This window comes from Dunckerocampus dactyliophorus, chromosome 11 (assembly GCF_027744805.1).
Source record: "Dunckerocampus dactyliophorus isolate RoL2022-P2 chromosome 11, RoL_Ddac_1.1, whole genome shotgun sequence".
NCBI classification, from domain to species: domain Eukaryota; kingdom Metazoa; phylum Chordata; class Actinopteri; order Syngnathiformes; family Syngnathidae; genus Dunckerocampus; species Dunckerocampus dactyliophorus.
The window spans coordinates 25,240,602-25,255,612 of NC_072829.1; the positions used below are offsets into that span (position 1 = coordinate 25,240,602).

The 15,011-nt window shown below is 40.7% G+C and overlaps 1 protein-coding gene across 1 annotated transcript; it reads left to right on the forward strand.

Moving 5' to 3' along the window:
- The first annotated feature begins 2,676 nt into the window (after positions 1–2,676).
- LOC129190412 (cell adhesion molecule DSCAML1-like) lies at positions 2,677–13,037 on the forward strand. Its single transcript, XM_054793096.1, has 14 exons — positions 2,677–2,842; positions 2,909–3,247; positions 4,779–4,907; positions 4,978–5,145; positions 5,230–5,300; positions 6,571–6,817; positions 7,217–7,300; positions 9,802–9,885; positions 9,980–10,108; positions 10,193–10,357; positions 11,558–11,610; positions 11,723–11,828; positions 11,914–11,944; positions 12,034–13,037. Exons 1-14 carry the CDS (start codon positions 2,791–2,793, stop codon positions 12,089–12,091), a joined length of 1,716 nt encoding a protein of 571 aa, XP_054649071.1. The 5' UTR covers positions 2,677–2,790; the 3' UTR covers positions 12,092–13,037.
- Positions 13,038–15,011: the final 1,974 nt, after the last annotated feature.

Sequence of the window (15,011 nt, forward strand, 5' to 3'; positions counted from 1 at the left end):
GAATCAAGGGGTGTCCCACTCTTGGGAACCTGTCATGGGAGTTGTTGTATGCTGCTCTGACCCTCATTTGTGGATGTCCCTGAAAAAGTGTAATGTTTGGGATATGTCCATAAAGAAGAATGTCCACATCTACAAACACACGGTGATCCTGTTTTTGCTTTATGGTTTTGACATCGCCCATTGACCTCAGAAGAAAAGCCTCAGATACTGATTGGACAATTTGGTATCAGCCAATCAGATTCTCGAGGAGACACTTTTAAAAAGCTCTCAAATAAAAAAACAAAAAAAAAAACAGTATGGTGAATATGAATTGTTTTTGTGTTGATTTGTGGGTGTAGTATGAGGTGGAGGCCAAGACTTGAAAGTGTTAATTTTGATGAATTCATTCATTCATGCATTCATCACACTTCTATTTCTAGTTCTATTTCTGCGCTCCATGAGTTCTCAGTGGCCTAATTCCTGGCACTGATGCACACCATGCACCGTTAGCCTAACAACAAAGTTTATCGATTAAAAAATAAAAAAAACAGTCCAATGGAAGTATGGAGAAGAGTACGATTGTATGCATGCTACAAAGACTTTGCTTATCACCAAAGCACTTCAAGCCGCTGGTATTGCCTTTAGGCAGTGCTTCTCAAATAGAGGGGCAGGCTTCACTGAGGTGGTGTGGTGAGGTGTCAGGAGAGCTGGGAAAAAACAACTCGGAAATTGTTTTAAGTTGTTGCAGATGTTAGCTCAGCTCGTTTCATTGATCCATTTTTATAATCACTTTGCCGAATGCTGGTGCCAGCGACTCATACAGCAATTTGTACAGATAAAAAAATATAAATTATGAGGTTCTCAATAGTATCGCACTTCAGTGGTGGCATAAAAAAATTCTGTCCTCAAGGGGAACATGACTGGAAATAATTGAGAATCACAGCCTTAAGGCAAAATGCGGTGCAGGCATCACAAAGCCGATGTAATCAGGCAGTGTCTCCAATGCAAAATTCAGAGCCAGGAAAAGTAAAGCCAAGTAAAAACATCTATAGCGCTTACGCCTGCTCTGAAGTGTCATCAATAACCATTCCATTAGTCCTGTCTTTGACTGTCTTTGCAAAGGGAGCCGTTCTTTCATTTTTTTAATCATTTACTGTTTATTTTTTAATTCAGAGAATAGATGCCCTGATATTTTTATGAACATTTCTTTTATGTATTTTCCATCTGTGAATGGCTTCCCCCTCCTTATGAGCTCATGTGCAGCCCAGTGTTGCCAACTTGGCCATTTTCTCGCTAAATCTGGCCACTTTCCAAACCCTTTTCGCAAAAGCGGCTAATTTATGGACTTTTCCTAACGTCGTTGGGAGATTTTTCTGGTATTTGGAGACGTAAAACATATATTGTTCTGCGGTTGCTGCCGGTGCACAGTCAGCTCCCGCGGCACATCTTCTGCCTCTCCTGGAGTCACCACCGCGGCGATTAGCGTGTCATGGGCTCCGAGCACAAAGGTACCGCGTGCTTGTCGTTATAAAACATATTGCCATGCTTGTGTTAATTACATCGTTTTATTTTACTGGGCAGTAACTTGCTTCAGACTGAACTCAAAACTCCCTCACCTTTTTTTGTCTCTCGTGCAGTTAGACACACTACATACTACTAGCCTACCTCCCCCTCCCTTGCTCCTCCTCAGAACGCAGTCTAGATGCGTTCACGAACGAGCGGTGAGTCAGATATTTCACTTTCTTTTCGAAAATGCAAGTCCTCTGCTTCCGTGTTAAAAACAAATCACCACGCTCGGCGAAGGGAGCTGCAAAAAGGAGCCTGAAGCGGTTCTGGTGCCACAGGTTGCCGACCCCTGGTCTATTATGTATCCTCCCGAGACACTGGCCACCAGCCAATCGCCTCTTGCCCAAAGTCAGCTGGGATAGGCTCCAGCATATCCCTGTGATGTTTGGAGGCTACTATCCACAGAAGTTGTATGAGGAATAGCAATTTGTATTGTTCATTAGGTGTGTTGCAAACATGAATTAAAAGCCACAAACAAATGAAGCAGTCTGAATAATATTGTAAGTAGTCATGTATTAGTTGGCCTAGTTTGTTTTTGGGTACGTTCAAAGAGGAAGTCATATGCTGGGGTTACTAAAGACTAGACTAAAATTCACATTCAGCAGTCTGAGAAACAAGCGTCCATTAGCCCTGAACGACTCTATTTATAGCAGGAGAATGACATTACATTTTGGATACATTGTGTTGAATTAAAATGTGTTTATTTTAGTATTGTCAGTGTTTTTGCTAGTTTAGTGTCTTGAGATGTCGTGGTCAAACTTTGTTCCTCCAGAATAGAATTACATAGAGTTACATAGAGAGTTACAATAGAGTTACATTTTCCTGAAAATGTCAAATGGCCCTTTTTTTTTTTTTTTTTTTTTTTTTTTAATGGATGAGCCCCCATGGGGCATTGCTCAAATTTGTAACACAGACAGCGAAAATGACTGATTGACCTCTCATTTCGGGCTACTTCATTTGTCACCTCTGAAGGCAGTCTGACACATTAACTCCAAAGTTTGTCGACAAGCTCGATTCTCTGTCTATTCATCAAAATGGAAACTGCTTGTCTCTTGGAGGAAAAGGAACCAAAACCACAGAGAAGGAAGTGGACCTTGTGCACATTCCATCTCGGCCTGTGGAACTGTTTGTGTGAGCACATCCAGGACGCCATCATGTGATTTGGAAACGTCTCAAAGCTGAAAACCATCTGTGGTCCAGTTCAGTGTCCAGCAGCAGGTGGATGAAGACCCTCACTAAGTGGATATGACTAGGACTTATTTTGTCGGTTTGGCTTGCAGCCTCTGCCTTCTTCTAGGTAAGGCAGGTAAGATTTTCCCCAGGATGTATTTAGAATACCTAACCCTCTTTTCTGGCTTTTCAGGTTGCGGCTTCACAGTAAGCCTGGAGGTCAAGGTGGGGGCTGATGTTACTCTAACGTGCATATACGACGCTGGGTACTATGGCAAGCTGTCAGTGTGCTGGGGCCGAGGGCCCATCCCTAATAGAGGCTGTGCCAATCAACTCATCAAGACAGACGGAACAACGGTGACAAGCAGACTCTCTGAGCGTTACCTGCTTCTGGGTAATATTGGTGAGGGCGACGTGTCACTGACCATCAGACAGGTTGAGGAGAGTGACACGGGGACATATGGCTGCCGTGTGGAAGTCCCAGGCTGGTTCAACGATCGCAAACATCAGATCACCCTGACGGTGGTCCCAGGTGAGATACAAAATATCAATCCTTTGAATGCTGCCTTCCAGTGGACTGCTGGAAACCCAACGCTCAATGGCGTTTTCCCGTCATTGGTTGTTTTTATTTTGCGTACAGCAGTGGTTTGGTGTGAGGTGGGCCTCAACATCAAGGGAGGTGCACTAGCTGGGGAAAAACTAAGAAAAACTATTTTTCATAGCTGCTAAGCTAATTTCCGTTATGTCAGAGTCAAAATAAATTCTCTGTCCTCCAGTGAGAGAGTAAAGAGTCTAAGGTGAGCGGAATACTCCAAAAAATAGGCTGTTTTTCTGTCATCTGTACTGTATTATGTTCTCTGAGGGGAATGTAATCCATATACTGCTTTGAGGCAATCTGAAGGCAAGACCTGCTGACATGAACGCATCACCTGTCCATCACAGGGCTGACAAACCGAGACACTCAGAGTTCAAAGCGTGTGAAAAAAGTAGCAGCTTACAGTCCAGAATTTATTTTTCTCTTATAATATTTCCATAATAATAGTCTGATGAAACGCTATTATTGTCATCAATCAATTAGACTTATTGCAGTGAAGCTATACCTCATTGTTGCGTCCAACAGTCATTTTCCAATGTGGTCGGCATTTGCTTTACAGTAATCCCATGTTTATCCCAGCTAATTGGTTAGGTAAATGGATTTCTGTGAAGTAAGATTCCGTGTTTATGTATGAAATATTTTGCAGCTAGAGCATAGAAAACCTGTTTTTGAACTTCCACATATGTTTTTTTTACCATTATTAGAGCCCTGCAGACATGAAATAACACCCTAACAGTCACCTTAACACTCCTATTACCCAAGATCGTAGACATAATAACAGGAAATAAGTCTTATATATAAATAAGACGCCACATAGACTCACACATTAGCATTGGGAGAGATCCTTGTTATTTTGTGGACAGCATACTTCCTGTGGTGGCTATTGTCACATCAATGTAATGTAATGGCGGCTGAATGACACCATTGTCTGTAAATTAGTCAGCCTTTTTATTTGAAATAGACACAGTGCACTATGTCTTACCGTCGCTACAGTAACATTACTGACACCTAGAGACCAACCTAGAATACTACAAAGCTTCACGTCTTCCAATGTGGCTTCAGACGTCTTGTATTTGTATTTCTGTTCATTTATTCGCAGAATTTGAAACGCAGAGTGGTGAGGCACAGTGGTATTTCAAACACACTCATGATGGTCGGTGCCATTCTTGACTCTGTTGTGATTCTTGGTTCTTCAATGGAATGCCCTTAGACCAGATCCGGATCATGTGCCAGCACCTTGGTCCATGGCTACTGGCTGGACTGTAACCCTAACATACATGTTTTAGGTCACAATCAAAGCCCTACTTGCTGTGAGGCAGCAGTACTAACTTGTCCACCATGCAGCAGCATATCTGTGTGTCAGCCGTGTGATTAGCAGGTGAACCCAGCCTCTCACCTTACGTCGTCTGGAATAGGCTACTCCATGTGACCCTGTCTGTGTGCTTTAATAGCATTTCTACCTCTTTAGCGCGCCCTGATGCGCTACAGGTGAAGATGCAGGAGGTGAGGGAAAGGAGCCTCACTGTTCGCTGGTCTCACGTGTTTGACGGGGGAAGGCCCATCACATCCTACAGGATTGACCTCAAGAGCAAAGAGGGTAACACTGTCAAATGCGACATCTTTTTGGTAATGGACTTCCTTATCCCACGCATGCGTGTGCCACACAGCACTATGGGAAGCTGCAGTGACAACTGAAGTGTCAAATCCAGACTTGACACAGGTCACTCTAGTGGACTTGCGCCCTGCTAAGAACTACAACCTCCGCATGTTTGTGATCAACAGTGAGGGCATGAGTGACCCTAGTAATGTTCTTACAATCACCACCAAAGAAGCAGGTAGAGCAGTAAGGAACACATTTGTATTCTTACAGGTTTGCTGAGCTTTTCTATCATTGTCTCTCTTTCTTTTTTCCTGCTCAGCACCAGAAGGTCCACCTTTGGACATGCGTCTCCTAGCGCTCTCATCTACGAGGATCAAAGTCACCTGGAAGGTAAAGTAAAAACCCTGCTATCATCTCTGCAAGTTGGTTTTATACTAATAAATACAATAAATTAATTGTAGGATACATTAACTGACTCATTACATTGCTCTACGGTAATTTTTTTGTATTTGACATTGTGTTAAATAATAAAGCTGAGTTACATTTATATAATATATTTACATATTACAGTTGCATAATTTGTGGTTTTGACCATTTTTATATTGTTAATTAATATGCTGCATTTTTCTCAATTACTCACATGCTTAGTAGAATTACTTAAACGGCAATTTAGAAAATATTTAGTCTTTTTTTGTGTAGAATCATTCGTTTGATTTAGTAGTTTATATCAATCAATCATTATTTATGCACTTATTTTATTAACATTTAGTTTTGTATGATTAGTTATTAAATAAAAAAAACAGCTGACACTTTTTTAATGCTTTTTTATTTTTATTCAAAAGCGTGTACTGATTGTTTCTGTTTTTCTTACTTCAAATTGTCTATATTTGTTTACAGTTCATGTAGTGTTTATTAGAGTACGATTGGTTGTTAAAAAGTGCAAATAGTCAAGGTATTTGTTAGAAGATATTTCCTCATTTATCAGCAAACACATCCAAAATGGAAGAATGTTTAGTTTAGCGCTCAAGGAGTAAGGTGTCACAGCGTTTTGGAATATTTTCTAAACCTGTCCTTCTTTCGGATCACTGATCAGCAGACAGTGTTATTAAAGGGATAGTTGAGATTTTTTCACATGAAGTTGTATGACATCCCCATCAGCAGTGTGCGACATCAACAGCGACCCCCACCCCCACCCCCACTTGGTACTGCGAGTCCAGTTCTGGTCGGATTTTCGTGACGAGGAACGTAGTTCCCCTTATTTTCTGGGTCATTTAAGGAAAGAGTTTGGCTTCCCAAAACAAGATGCATTCAAAAGAGTCATACATTTGCATCATAAAAATGCCTCCTCGAAAAACAAATATACCGCAGAGCGATTTGTGAGGTCTGATTTTTTTGGGAGGACGCATTCTTAAGATGCAAATGTTTGCTCTTTTGAACGCATATTGTTTTGAGAAGCCAAACTCTTTACTTAAATGGCCCAGCAACTAAGCGGAACTATGTTGCTCGTCATGGAAATCCGACCAGAACTGGACTCACGGGACCAAGTAAGGGGGGGGGTTTCTGTAAGTCACTGTTGATATAGTCCGCTGCTGATGGGGATGTCATACAACTTCATGTCAAAAAAGCCGAACTATCCCTTTAATGATAATGTTGTGTTTAGCCTCCGAGGGCCGATCTGAGAAATGGGCTTCTGCGAAGTTACAGCATCAGCTACAAAGAGTACGACCCTGCAGGCAGACCCTCAAAACGGTGGCAGCACCAAAGTGTCGGGGCCACGCGGGAAGAGGAGAGCCTCATCCTGAATGGACTCAAGCCATCCACCAAGTATGGCGTGCTGATACAGGCCTTGACCAATGAGGGAATAGGACCTGCCTCTACTGCACCCCTCTGCTCCACGTTTGATGAGGGTGACTTATCATAAGAATATCATTCAGTGAATTGAGTGAATATAAAGTGAATATATACTGTACGAAGGTTCAATTTGTGGTTTTAGCAATGACCATACTGTATATCATAATTACTGTATTTAATTAGAATACAGTTAGAAAACACACTCAAATAGAAGAAAACATTTGTCACATAAAATGTACACTCCTGATCAAAATTTAAAAACCAGTAGAAAAAGTGAAAAAAACGTACATTTTGCTCTGTTGACTCATAAGGAGGTTCTAAGATGTTGTGAGAATGGAAAGAAATACTAATGAATGTCATTGCTAAAGCCTTTATTTGTTGCTCTGTGGTGTAGTGTATGTATGTAACTCACTCATGTGATGCCAGGAATTGATTCTATTTCTGCTGTTGTTCAGTTGTCCAAACTTCAACTCAGGCAACAACCAAGACACCCTTTACTGTCATATGGAACACTGAAGACACCACAAGACTCATCTCAGGTAATGAAGTCAGGGACTAATGACAAAAAAAGCAAAACAATAAATAATAATAAAGTTATAAAGAAAGAAAGTTATTCTGTAGCCCAGGACTATTCAATTAAATAGCTCTTTGAGAATATGAAGTACTACGGGCCAGGCTTCTAAGTACGCTATTATTTGTACTATGCAGCTCTGCCGTTTCTTAAAACTTGTACTTCACCAACTGGCCAACATAGACACAGATAAACTGTGGGTCAGACATCCTTAGTTAACTATAGTTAAAGAGTCTCTATATCACATGTGTCAAACTCAGGCCCGGGGGCCAAATCCGGCCCGCGCTGCAATTCCATCCGGCCCGCGGAACTGTTAGCATTGGGTTGGCCTGGCTTTTGGACCTTATGAAACAAAGTGCTTACAGTGATGTGCGTAATTAGGCGATTCCTCCGGTATAAACTGCTCCCCTGGAATATTGTATTTAGCGCAAAGTTCACAACCATTCTTAATATGCGTGCCAGATTCAGACCAAAAAAAGTCAAAAGTCAACTATTACACCCGGTCTGTAAAAAAAAAATAACACCTTAAAGAGGCATAGTGATCATTTTATCCACAGCAAAGCATGCTGGGAAAAGCGTAATCTGCCCATTCCACAGCTGCAAACTCTTCCGGGTTACACATCTCACGGATTGTGATGTTTTTGTGTTGATATAAAATATTGTAGCTTTTGCCTGGACATTGAGAGAATGACGAAGAAGTGGTCGATAGAATAGAATAGAATAGCTTTTATTGTCATTGTACAATGGTAACAACAAAATTGTCATGTAATGAGGCCTCTCTGCACCACTTAATCATGGATAAATGAAATAAATAGCAATAACACAATAAATAACTGAAAGATTCCAATCTAAAATACAATAAATAAAGTTAAACAATTTAAAAGTACAATGTGCGCGTGAGTGCGATGTGCAGAGTTATGCCGGACCGTCTGAGTGCGTGTGCGTGTGCGTGTGCATGTGTGTGTATGAGTCTGTTGATGTTGGCAGTACGGATACTCCAGGGGAAGCAGTTGTTTGTCAGCCTACTGGTGCAGGACTTGATTGACCTGAAGCGTCTCCCAGAGGGCAACAGGTCGAACAGTGAGTGTGCGGGGTCTCCTGTGATGGCCTTTATTCTCCTGAGGCAGCAGGATGTGGACAGGTGTTCCAGGGTAGGCAAAGGGCATCCGATGATCTTCTGGGCAGTTTTTATAACCCTCTGCACTGCGTTCTTGCCCTCTGCTGTGGAGCTTGCGTACCACACACTCAAGCAGTACGTGAGCACACTCTCTACCGACGAGCGGTAGAAGGCCAGCAGCAGCTTCTGATCTAGGTTGTTCTTCTAAACAATGACTTTATTGAAACGAACACCCATGCCAAAACAACCACAATCATATATCTGTGGACAAGCTGAAATGAATGGACACAAAAAAAATGCAAATTTTTACACTCCAATGTAAAAAAATAAAAAATAAAAAAAAAATGTCCATATGGGTGTCCAATGCCCACAACCTAAAGTAGGCTTTGAGTTTTGGCCCTCTGTGCGACTGAGTTTGGCACCCCTGCTCTACATAAAAATGCTGTTGGAAGATCCTCTATAATAAAAAAGTCTACATGATAGGAGATTTTTGCTGTTTTTAAAGAAACGATTGAAAAAATGCTAATCAAAGCCCCAGGAGCACTCTGACAGGAGCACGCTGCTTTTTTAAGGACCAAAACACTTCTGAAAGATCTTCTGTATGAAAGGAGCTCTCCTCTGTTTTAATGAATTGACTGCACAAGCATTAGTGACTGGTCGATAATGTTTCAAATGAACTCGTGCTCTGATGTCGTTCACTTGGCAAGATTTTATATGGCGCCTCACTATATCGGCTTCCAAAAGAAATTGAATGGCGTTAATTTGTTTATAATTAGATAATGAAAGATATGAAATAGATCATGTGTTGCCCAATTTACATGGTTAATAAATTAAAAAAAAAATCTGAAACACAATATAAATACCCTCAGCGCAGAATAGAACTCCTGCAAGTAAGTGAATAAATAATAATAGTAATAAATGATGAATACTGTAGAACATACGATCAATATCACGCCATTGAAGTAACCACACAGTTTGCACACTATGTAAGATACATTTACAATATGGAATAATTATATACAAAAATAGAGGATATTATATTAACTATATACAATAGTGATATAAATCACTTGTCTACTGTACAACTATATGCAAAAATATGTAATAACATGATTGGTGCAGGCTCATTTGTCATAATATAAATTGGGGATTGCTTGACATTTGAATCACTGCAGCTGCCCATATTGCCTAATGGGCCAACCGGCTCTGTTCACAGGCCAAACTTTGCCCGTTAAATATACAGTATTATGTTATGACGGTAGAGCACTATTATGAATTAAATATGGCAATAATAGAAAACGTTGTTTGTGTGCCGCAATAATGGTGTCCTCGCTAATATTCCTTTTCATTAGGGTTCACAGATCGCACAACTTTAGTGACTGAAGTGATTACTGCCAGCACAGCATGGGAACCAAGCTCTACAGGTTTCGTTTCAGGTACTGCACACACGGCAAACAATTCGTAACAGGATAGTTCATGATTCAAGCTGAAACGCTACTTTTGGTAATATGGACATGTGTCCTGTGACAGAGTGCCCGGATCCCCCTGTTGTTGAGTTAAAGGAAGTCAGAGATACCACAGTTTCTCTTTCTTGGACTGCTGGATTTGAAGGAGGTGCCCCCATTATCGGATATATTCTTGAGTATAAAGCAGTGAATGGTAAAGTCTCGTCAGTGGAATCGTTCAAACAAAGCTACATTTTCCTTCAAAACAACAACGTACTTTTTCCTCCAACAACTACAGGCTCGTGGGATTTTAAAAAAACAGTAGTGGACTTTAGTCCCAACCAGACAGAGGCCACCATTATAGAGATAAATCCCTCCACGTACAACATCCGCATGTTTGCCAAGAGCACCCTGGGCACCAGTAAACCCAGCAACATCCTCACTTTCACAACTGGAGAGAAAGGTGAGCGTGCCACATTTTGTTATTTCCTTTTTGGACACACCACGCAATGATTTGTGAAATAGTACGCTTCCTCCTACTCCTTTTTGGACATGCAAAATTGTGAATTGTGCTATGTGATGTGCTCCAGTGTGACTCGTATGCATGTTCAGGATGAATTAAACCATTACCATTACCATTACAGTAATCCCTTGTTTATGGCGGTTAATTGGTTGCACAACCGGCCGTGATAAGTGAATTTCCGCGAAGCAGGAATCCTTATTTATAAATCAAATATTTTCATTGTTAGAGCAAAGGAAACCTGTTTGCAACTTTCTAAATCTGATTTTGACCATTATTACACCCTATAGTCACCTTTACACTTGTATTAGCCAATATAGTGGAGAGAATCAGAGACAACAAGCCATTTAAAACATAAGACCTGTGCTCATGTATGTTGCAATTAACGTGTTTCGGACGTGTGGAGGACCAGAAGTGACGTTGGGGGTTCAGGGTTGAGTTTTAGAATTGAACGCACCATTTAACTTATAGACTACTATATTGTATGTTTGACGTTTTTCTTTCACCTCATATTTGGTCCCAAATTCTGATACTTCGTGGGAATGCATAAAGGTAAAGTTTGGTGACTTTATGACCTCATGTTAATTCATGCTAGCACACTGCCTGTTACCACGCACATCAAACAGCGTCATTCAATTTTCTCTCTGAAAAACAAACTCCAGGCTCATACTGGTGAATGGTGGGTCTACATTCATTTTGTGCTTTTAATTTGATGTTGTTCTTAGTTTTTCACAACACATAATAAATAAGAAATTAGATCAGATGTCATTATGATTGTGATTATTTGTGGTACAGTGTTCCCTCGCTCCATCGCGGTTCATTTTTCGCGGATTCGCTGTTACCTGGAATTTTTAGTACTTTTAGTACTTTTTTTTTTTTTTTACAGCGTATAAACACAGTTACCTGCCAAGCCTGGCCCTTTAAGAAGAAGTGCATTGTGCGAAGTTGTGTCTCTCTCTTCCCTCGTGTCTTGTTTGCACCGCCCATTGTTTTCTGCGTCCTGATTGGCTGTAGACCATTGTCAATCAATCTCCTTCGTTGGCTACTCTGCGGATTTCACTTATTGCGGGCTATTTTGAGGGAACACTGTATAAGGATTTTTTTTTGTCAGTGTGGCCCTAATACTCTTTGTGGATTGCCCAGGTAATCAGAAGGATTCCCTCACCACGGCCGTATCCATCGACACTAATGCTGCAGTAAGTTTGAAGCAATGGGAAATACTTGCTGCGAGCTTGGTTGATACAGTATTCTGCCCACTAGAGGACGAAAATAGATGTCCTTTTAACTTGAAAGTCTGTCTTCTACTAGACAAGCGCTGAGGAGGCTGGAAGTGGTCACCTCGTTGCCATAGTTGTTCCTGTTGTGCTGGTGATGCTGTTGGTTGTTGCCATAGTAACCGTGTGGCGACTGCGACGTGAGTACGCCAAGCCACTGAGTGATGCCTCAGTTTGATCACAATCTCCTTTTTGATGAATTCTCCCCCACTTGTCCCTTCACAGGGCTAAACTTGAAAAAAGGCAACCTCAGCATGTGAGTGTTTACATTCCTGCCTTTTTTCAACTCAGGATTTTCTTCCCTAAAAACATGCTGACTGGATCAAATGCTCTCTCCTGCTGCAGGTGGCTGAGCAATGCAGCGATACTTTACAAAGGCTCTGACTCGATGCAGGAGCTGTGAGATACTATAATCTTCTTTACAGGACATTCAAAATGTGTAAGACTAAAAACAGCAACATACTAACATGCGCAGTTTGTCAGTGACAATAGAAAGCACAAAGATCGGACATGACGTTACACTCATGTCCTCATACATGTGGGTCCCACAGTAGTTGGACGATGACAGTGTTTTTAGTATTTTGCATTTTATACACCACTACGATGGAAATATTACAGCATATTGAACGGAAAGAATGAAGATGTGATTCAAATTGAGGTTTGATATTTAAAAAAGAAGTCATTTGCCAGACTTTTTGAAGGTAAATAAAATGAAAATTTTTCTGTGACCAAGTCAGTAGCTTAATCTCAAGCCAGTGGTTCTTAAACGTTTCATAGAAAGTACCAGTAAAAAAACAACAAAAAGAGCTCGGCGATACGTCTGTTTGCATTACCTCCGCATACTATCACAGGTTAGCTTTGAATATTGTGACTTCTAATATTACTTTTATTTTAAAAACTATGTTGTTCCTGAGTACCACTTGATGGAGCTCCAAAAACGATGGCTACTAAATACAGTTACAGTAATCCCTTCTTTATCACAGTTAATTGGTTTCAGACTCAACCGTGATAAGTGAAATGGAATATTCTTGTAGTTAGTGCATAGAAAAACCTTTTACTACCTTCTAAATAGTGTTTTCAACATTATTGGAACCCTCTAGAAATGGAAAAAACACCCTATAGTCACCTTTACACTCGTCTTGCCCAATATAGTAATATAGTAGGCATAATAAGCAGACAGGAAGTGATGTTGGGGGTTCAGATTTGAGTTTTAGCTTGGCGTGGGTTATGGCCGCAACAGCAGCTCATGTTTTTATTATGGATTTTTTAATTATAGATTGTTGTGCCTGTTGTGAGATCATTCAAACCTGCAATAAAAGCCTGTTGTTCCGGCGATCAAGTCTGGTACGTGTGTGTCTCTCACAGAACATTAGTGACATTACTGACACCTAGTGGACAGTGTACAATGCAACATATCATTTACACCATCTTTGAATGTGTATTCTGAGCGCCTTATGGACATGCTATGATATGGCTGGTTATTACTGATACCAAGCAGGGGGTTTTCTGAGTGTGCCACCAGAAGACTTCTGAGGGTTAAATATTAAGTAGGGCTGTCAAAAATAACGCGTTAAGGGCGGCAACTAATTTTTTTCATTAATTACTTTAAATTTTTTTGTGTAGTTAATGCATCCACACCAGAGCAACCACGCCTCTCTGATATGACGGCAGCTGCACAGTGGCGCGTTCCCACACAGTCGGATGCTGTTTTTTAACTTCATTCTGACCTGAACACATCAACAGCAGTACAGTTCCAACACCATACACTGTATGTACATCCAACTCGCACATGTCTCTAGTCCAGGGGTCACCAACGTGGTGCCGGCGGGCACCAGGTAGCCCCCCGCAACCACATGAGGTGCCCGCAATGAAAGAACAGTAGAAAGAAATGCATTCTGAAATACAAAATGTGAGTTGTGGACACCAGCATTTTGTTCATGTTCTGCTAAAACAAGCATATTCGCTTTGTTTGGGTTTAAAATAAGCTCTGAAAATAAATGTTACAAAAATGAGTAGCTCTTGGCCATTTTCATTTTGTAAAAGTAGCTCTCACAAGGACAAACGTTGGTGACCCCTGCTCTAGTCCATTCACCTTGGGAACAAGTCATTCTCATTACAACAACACGAATGCATTCAGGGATACTCCGAACATCACAAAAATGCCTTTATTATGCTTGTGTGTACGTGTGTGTAAATAAACAGAAAGGTAAAGAAAAACATGAAGTGGATATTCTTACCTCACTTCGTAACTCGGATGTACAATTTGCTACTTTTAAGTATGCTGGAAAATACACTGAAAACAAGTACATTTACCTTAAATTACGTGATGTCTTTGAACGCAACCCCTCATTGTTCATAACAACGCAGTTTAAAGTGTGATTCAAATGTTGCGCCACTATAAAAGAGACTTGTGTTAGACACGTTTTTAGACTTGCTTGGTATCTTTTAGCTTGATTGACAAATGTCCTGATAATTAAATAAACTGGGCATATTTCAGACATAGCTGCTAGTGGTGATTAATATTGATTAATTAATTTTAAAACTGTTATTAATCTGATATTTGTAATCATTTGAGAGCCCTGATAAAAAGAAATACATACAGTATGTAGAGCCAACATAGCTAAGTTAACTTCAGTTATGTTTTATTATTTACTTCCAATGATGAGTCAGGGTGAAGCCTCAATCATATTCTATTCTCTGCCACACATTGAAATATAAATCTAAAGAATAGGTGGCCTGAGGACCGAGCCTTGAGGCACACCCTTTGATGTGTAAACATTATGCAAAGGCTTTTGACTAAATATCCTGGGGCAATTAATATTCAATAAATATATTTTTTTTACATATACACACACACACACACACACACACACACACACACACACACACACACACACACACACACACACACACACACACACACACGTCCAGGAGAAGATGCCATAGTGGTTTCTGCATGGAAGGTCAGCTTCCCATTTTGTACGTCTTTAGACAGCAGACTACTTGTGCATCCACAGCGCCTCTGCTGGGTGAAGTCAAGTATCACAATCCGTTGAAGTGAATTCTTGATGCTCAAGTAATGGGTTATTTTGTCTGTCCCTTGTTCTGTTTGTTTTTTTACAGTCCAGAAACGGACTGTATCAGACTGGAATGTCAGTCAACTTTTATTTTCTGAGGTCAACTAAAAAGATTATTAAGCTGAAACGGTCCTGTATTGTTTTAAAGTCATGAAGCGTCAACCTGTTGTATTCGCCACATACCAGCAGAGGACGTCAGAGTGCCGTCATTGAGTGAGCTCCACTTTACCTCTCCATCAGTCGGAG

Coding starts and splice junctions, on each gene's coding strand:
- LOC129190412 (XM_054793096.1), top strand. CDS start 2,791: ATGACTAGGACTTATTTTGTCGGTTTGGCTTGCAGCCTCTGCCTTCTT. Junction 4,908..4,977: donor TGACCTCAAGAGCAAAGAGG/GTAACACTGTCA, acceptor TGTGCCACACAG/CACTATGGGAAGCTGCAGTG. Junction 5,146..5,229: donor AATCACCACCAAAGAAGCAG/GTAGAGCAGTAA, acceptor TTTCCTGCTCAG/CACCAGAAGGTCCACCTTTG.